We start from the raw sequence: 6,632 nt of genomic DNA, 5'->3' as shown, positions 1-6,632 counted from the left end.
GAGTTTCTGAGTTTTGTTTAGCAATAGCCCAGTACAGTGACTGTGGTTAACTCCAAAGTTAGTGACAGTTTTACACTGGAGCAGTAGATAAGTCTCCACTGACCACAGTTAGTGAACTGAAACAACTCGTTTCACATGCAGAACTCTGTTACACAAGTGTTTTTAAAAATGATTTCACTCCATATCCTAAAACAACAGACGGATGCAATTGAAACAGAATCCATAATAGTATTATTAAAATCTAGCTATTACTAAATAATAATCATTGTTATTTCACCGTATGTGTGAAACAAAGCCTGTTATACTTAGATTATCCTATTTAAGAAAATATAAACCTGAAAGTGTTCTTAACTACTACATGTTGCATAAATATTACCCAGTTAAAATGTATGTTCAATGCAAAGAATTATGAGAGACAACAAAGAATCTTGTACACATATATTTATTAAGATAACAGCTGTAGCTAAAGTTAATAGTGCTGACTTTACATTGCCAATGGATAGTTTGCCACAAAGAAGCTTGACATTGCTCTTTTAATAAGGTTGTAAGCCTGGCTTATCTTAAGTAAAGTACAGTTGTGAGCTGTTAGAGGTGATTTCTGGCATGTTTGTCTGTTCATGCCCTTTTAAAATGTAAAAAAAAGTTAAACCACATAAGTAATATAAACTATATAGTTTCTAGTAGGAAACTATAAATAGTTTATACTTCTGTTACATATATGATCATAAATAAACTGCAACACTTGAAAATTGTTTTTCAAACTGATACAGTGCAACAGGTTAAATCTGTTTCTGTGGTCACTCTGACTTTGTCACCACTTGCACCATTCAAGTTTATCTTCCTCTCAACATGGTTGAGCAAGCATTTCTATTACAGATGAAAATTGTATGTAATGCAATATATATTCAGCCAAGGCTTTTTTGAGTAAAAGTCTTCTTAATGTTTGATTGTCTTGCCTTTGATTCAAGATGGTGCAATGCAGATGGCAGCCTATTGCAGCGCCTCCTTTTGTTTTTGTTCGAAAGCATCTGCTAAATGACTAAATGTAATGATAATGCTTTCTTTTTTAGGCCTACTGCCCCAAATCACCCTACCTTCAACAAGGATGTCATACTATTACCCAATTCCACATGGGATGAAGTTTGCAAACACAAAACAAAAAGAAGACTTCATGAAAGTGGCTATATTTTAAGCGCCTTTGAAATGAGGAAATTGTGGGACGGCAGGACGGTCATTGCAGAGATAAGAGAAGCATTCAAGGACAGAATTCCTGAGGATGTCAGGTATTATATTGTTGGAATATTAAGACATTGCACATGAAAGTTCATGAGTTGATTGATGGTTTTGAAATTGAATTGTATTTCTTAATGTTTTTTTTTCTTGGTTTTTTTTTTTTTTGGTTTTTTTTTGTTTCAGTATTGAACTTTCGATGGCCTGTGGAAACAAACTGGTTTCCCCAAAGTTGCATGAAGGCCAGGAACTGAATGCCTTTATGATTCACAAGGTATTCAAATCAAAGGCGGTGTACATTAGGCCATCAAGCAATCTTCCATTTCCGGTAAGCTATTTAAAAATAATGTGAAGCAGTGTGTTTCTGTCTCAACTGGAGCATAGAATTCTCATGGTTTGCCATAGGCTTAACCTCAACATCTTATCATCAACATTTTTGTTGTGTTTTAGTTTGACAGCACAGATTCAGAGGACAGTTGTGTGGAGGTTGACACTACATCAGCTTCTAGTGACCACAGAACTACCACTGCCAGTGAGACCAGTAACTGTATGACTACAAGGGCCAGGAGAAACCAAATTACATCAACACAGCAGATTTCTAGTTATCCTTGCACAAGAAGGGCCAGAGCTAACCAGCCCTCTGCAACACAGCAAGCGACCAGTGATTCCATGGCCAGAGTTAACCAGCCCTCTGCAACACAGCAAGTGACCAGTGTCATTGACTTAGATAGTGTTGCCACAGTGAATCAGACTCCATCAGCTAGCAATGACGACTATGCTGCCTACCTTTCGATCGTGGGTTCCATCTCCAACCTTTCTTCTGATGATGACGACGAATTAAACCAGGCTATAATGGCCAGTCTTGAGAGTCATGCGTAAGTGACTGGTTGATATAACATTGTTTAATGAGCGTAGTAATTTCTAGGGCTGTACCCCAAGCTTCGAAGCTTTGTTCAGTGCCATGTTATTCGCGTGGCAAAATCATTATTCAGATATTTAAAAAAAAAAAATTCCCACGGCAGCAGAGTCCAATAGGAAGAGGGGTGAGGAGAGTGAAGAGAGAAAGGTAGAGATGACAAGAGTCAGCAGGGGAGAGCGAGTCAGTGCAGGCCATTGTCCCCCTCTTTCTTGTTGCTCTGCACACCTCTCACTCCTATAGGACCCACCAAGCTGGAGTGAAATTTCAAATGAATTCAAATACTTGTTGCTGAAGCTACAAAGCCCAAAAAATGGCATTCAGTACAGCCCTAATAATTTCAGATGCACAGCAGAAAAAGTCAGAGGAATAACCAGGTTTTCTGCATGAATTAGTAATAAAATGTGATCTGATCTTCATCAAAGTCTCAAGTATAGACAAAGATAGAAACACCAACATTTATATCTACCAGGGCTATATTATGGTTTAGAATGTAGTTAGCAGTAATGGTTAAAAAGATGAATTATGACCTATGCTTATTTGATGTAATTGAGGATGATGTCCAAAAAGTATGACCTTATCTTTATACTTTTTTCTTTTTGGTTCCAACAGGGAATCTCAACACCAAAACACTAAATCAGCACAGGAGGTGCTCCTCAATCTTGCATCCCAAATTGACAGTAACCAAAGATGCAGATTCAGCATTAATAGATCTTCAGTATTGGATGGTGCTCTGCGGGGCTTCAGACGAATGTCCTATAATCCCAGGTACCAGATGTGTATCAAGTTTTCAGATGACTTGGGAATGGATGAAGAGGCTGTGGACCTTGGTGGCCCTCGGAGAGAATTTTTACGGTTGCTCATGGAAGCTCTGGCACTGTCACCAATGTTTGAAGGAAGAGACGGCAAGTTGAACTTGGCTTTGGACAGTTCAGGTATATGCCATATTTTTGGTTCCAGTGTATTGACTTTTTTACAATATTCCTTTTCCCAGTCCTAGTTTTGTCCTAGGTTTTGTGCCGTCCATTGTATCTTGTGTTTTGTCTTCCAGCCCATGTTCGCTTCAGCTTTAAGAGAAGATCGATATTTTATCGCTGGCCAGGCCATTGCTGCAAGTCTTGTCCATGGGGGTCCTCCACCAGGATTCATTGCACCAACAACTGATAAGGTAAACAATTTGAGTTAGAATTACATATGTTGAGTGTCTGCTTAATAAATGCAGGGTCAGACCACCAGGTGTAAATAATCTAGATGTCAGATTTCTTAGAATTGTTGCCAATTTAATTGCTGTTCCTGTCTGTCATAATATTAATTTGAGTATTGAAAAAGGTATTTGTCCACTGGCATGGAAGATAGAAAAAGTTATTCCACTTTCAAAAAATCCAGCTCCATCATTTTCTCGTACAAATAGCCGCTGCATAGGTTTGTTAACAGCTTTAGGAAATGGAATTATTTTTGAACAAATACAAACTTATTTTAATGTTAATTTGAACACAGATTATCAACATGAATACAGGCCTGATCATTCTACATGCACGCCTCTGTGACAAATGACATATGATTGGCAAAGTGAGCAAGATAATAGGAACTTTTACTTGATAGCAGTTCAGCATTGAATGTTGAAGAGCATTCTTTATTGTTAAGCTGAACCAGTATGGCTTCACTTTTACTGCATTACAGTAGACAGAGTGCTACCGGACTCTGCGGAGGTCCGCGCGGACTAAAAGCAGACGTCCGCAAGCCCTGTGCGCGCAAAGCTCAGATTTTATGACCACGTGGACTCCGCTCCGCGCACCATGCGTTTAAGGCCTCCCCCCAAAAAATAGGAAAAAAAGCTTCGAATTTTTTTTTTCACAATCGAATCCCGTGCCATCGAACGAAGCTTTGAAGCTTCGAATTTTTGGGGTCAGCCCTAGTGATGATGTTTTCTAGTAGCAAAACACTGGCTGCTGATTTATCACACATACTGTTTGCATTCTTGTTGCCGAACTATGTTTTAGTTTATTGGTTCCCTCTTTCTATTGTGTGGTGTTTCTAGGTGTCGGAATGTACATCTTTGGATGACCTAATTGACGCCACTGAACCACTGCAAGATTACCTGGCAAATGCTGGGTGTCTCAAGCCATTGAAATGCATTGACGACAAAAATCTGGTTCAAGATATTCTGATGTTTCAGGTGGTCCACAGAGTCTACGGGGCATTTGAAAGGTTTGTGTAACATTATTGTTCAGAAATTTTGTGAAGTTTTTGTTCCATGGGTATGTGTTATTTTTTACCATTTTCCTCTGCATAAATACAGGAACAACAAAACATTTGAACATGTACTGTATATTTTTTATTAAAGACACTATAGCTTTTATAAAATAGGCCACGTGTTGTATAAGTAACTCAAAGAAAAACAGGTTCCAAACAACTCTATCTTTACTACATGTAAAGTACCCTGTAAAATAAGCTTTTTGCACACATTACAACAACTATATTTTCACCATTGAGACATTTTACACATACAAAAACCAAAATTTTAAACACAACAATGAATTCAATGTAGTTTTCTCCTGGTTCTTCTAAAAATGATTGCTAGTTTGTTCATTTGGGACTGAACTGGATTTGAAATTATGTCTGAACAGATTTATTTTTGATTCTCAAAGACATTGAACATATTTCACATGTTTTGCCATCCTAGATTTCATCCTAACTTCTGCTGCCATCTTGGATTTTTTAGCTTTTATTCTGCATTGGTGAAGGAAGTCATCCCTTTCTCCCTGCTAGCCTAATGATATGATTATCAACCCAATCTGTAACAGACATTTTTGTCTTCTCATGCGTCTCATTTTTATAGATTTCGGGAGGGGCTGAAGACTCTTGGTGTTCTGGATGCAATCAGAATGCATCCAGACAGTTTTAGACCCTTAATGTGTCACGAACCATCCCCACTCACTGCTGACTTAATGGATCACCTTTTCCACATCCGGCTGTCTGCAGTGGGAAGCAACAAGAGAAGGGCAGAGGAACATGTTGTTCCATTTTGGAGGGATTACCTGCAAGATGTTGAAGGTAAATATTGCTGCTAGATATGGCACTGTCTCTCATGTTTTTGTCATGTTTACAAAGTGTACAGATACTTGGCTGAGAGAAAATACTAAAATAATAAACTTTCATTATTCTCAGAGGATGAATCAAAAGGATTTTGATTTTTCCCTAACCTTTGCGTTAATGCCACTGTCTGGCCAATTTGTCAACTTCTGCTTCCATATTTGATTTCTATCTCCTTCTTTTGTTTTTGTTTATTTTCCATTTATCCTTTCTTTTTTATTTTTTTACTCATCTTCCCTTCCTCTATCTTCTTTTTACAGTCTGTGTCCAATATAATTGACAGTCTCTGTCTTTCCATTATACAGTATACCTTTTTGAAAAGTTTTATATGCTATCTTTGAAATTCTATTAACTTTTTTTTCTTTCACTCCTTGTCTCTTTACATCCTTTTCATCTACTAATCCACTTTCCTTTCTCTTTCTTTGCCTTTCATTCCTTTCTTTTGGAGCTTTCTACATGGTACTTTTAACTTATAATTGCTGTAAATTGTCATGTTTTTTCTTCTTGTTTATCTGTTTGTTAGAGCAAGTGGGACCCTCAAAGCTAGGTAAAATCCTAGCCTTTGCCAAGGGTGCAAATGTCATCCCTCCAGTTGGCTTCTCTCCTCAACCATCAATTGATTTTCTGCATGATCAGTCCATCAGCACCAGACGCCATTTGCCTATGGCAAACACTTGCATCAACTGCCTTAAGTTGCCACTGCTTGACACATATGAGGATTTCAGGGAGAGTATGGACTTTGCATTAGGTAACCCACAGGGTTTTGGTAGAGAATAATGTGGGAAATGTATGTCTGTTCCAAGTACCCTGTTGAGGATGTTTCAGATAGGTTTAGTATGGACTGTGAACATAAGAGCTTCTGTTTTGTTTTTTTGTTTGTTTTCCTTTGAAAGATTAGCCATTTGCAGAAAAATCTTGCATTTAATGCAAACTACTACAGTTTAAAGGGCCAGTGTGTAAAATGGGTTGAAAACAGTGACATCAGTGGTCAAATTCTAGATTGCAGGGCTCACTCGCTCACCCCTCCCGTCGGGTAAATGACGGCAGCCTCGTAGGGACAAAAAGCCTTGCGCACAAGTTATTCAGGAGTAGGTCTATCTAGCGGCGAGATGAATATTTATTTAGAAATCTAAACCATGTTACGATATTGTAATGAATCCCTCACTAGCAGGAGACCAGAGTAGCGTTCGGGAAAAAGGCCAGTTTATTTGAGCACTCCAAAAACTCCGGTAACACTCCAGGGGGTAAAAGACTCTGTCCCAAACTCTGACTCTTCTAGCGTAACAGACACACTTCATACACACATACTTGTTTACCATACCGAGTGGGGACCCCTTCCCTCCCTGCTCCACCAATCTCCGCACACTGACTGACAGCGTAGCCTGTAAACAGA

The 6,632-nt window shown here is 38.6% G+C and overlaps 1 protein-coding gene across 1 annotated transcript; it reads left to right on the top strand.

The window, feature by feature from the left end:
• The first annotated feature begins 1,899 nt into the window (after positions 1-1,899).
• Positions 1,900-6,032, top strand: LOC144466081 (G2/M phase-specific E3 ubiquitin-protein ligase-like). Its single transcript, XM_078173540.1, has 6 exons — positions 1,900-2,105; positions 2,759-3,081; positions 3,214-3,314; positions 4,185-4,354; positions 4,986-5,200; positions 5,763-6,032. The coding sequence occupies exons 1-6, from the start codon at positions 1,900-1,902 to the stop codon at positions 6,014-6,016; spliced, it is 1,269 nt and encodes a 422-aa protein (XP_078029666.1). The 3' UTR covers positions 6,017-6,032.
• Positions 6,033-6,632: the final 600 nt, after the last annotated feature.

Source organism: Epinephelus lanceolatus, chromosome 1 (assembly GCF_041903045.1).
Source record: "Epinephelus lanceolatus isolate andai-2023 chromosome 1, ASM4190304v1, whole genome shotgun sequence".
NCBI lineage: Eukaryota > Metazoa > Chordata > Actinopteri > Perciformes > Serranidae > Epinephelus > Epinephelus lanceolatus.
The sequence above is the reverse complement of the archived record's forward strand: the minus strand, read 5'-3'. Positions and strand labels throughout refer to the sequence as shown.

Coding starts and splice junctions, on each gene's coding strand:
- LOC144466081 (XM_078173540.1), top strand. CDS start 1,900: ATGGCCAGAGTTAACCAGCCCTCTGCAACACAGCAAGTGACCAGTGTC. Junction 2,106..2,758: donor GCCAGTCTTGAGAGTCATGC/GTAAGTGACTGG, acceptor TGGTTCCAACAG/GGAATCTCAACACCAAAACA. Junction 4,355..4,985: donor GTCTACGGGGCATTTGAAAG/GTTTGTGTAACA, acceptor TCATTTTTATAG/ATTTCGGGAGGGGCTGAAGA.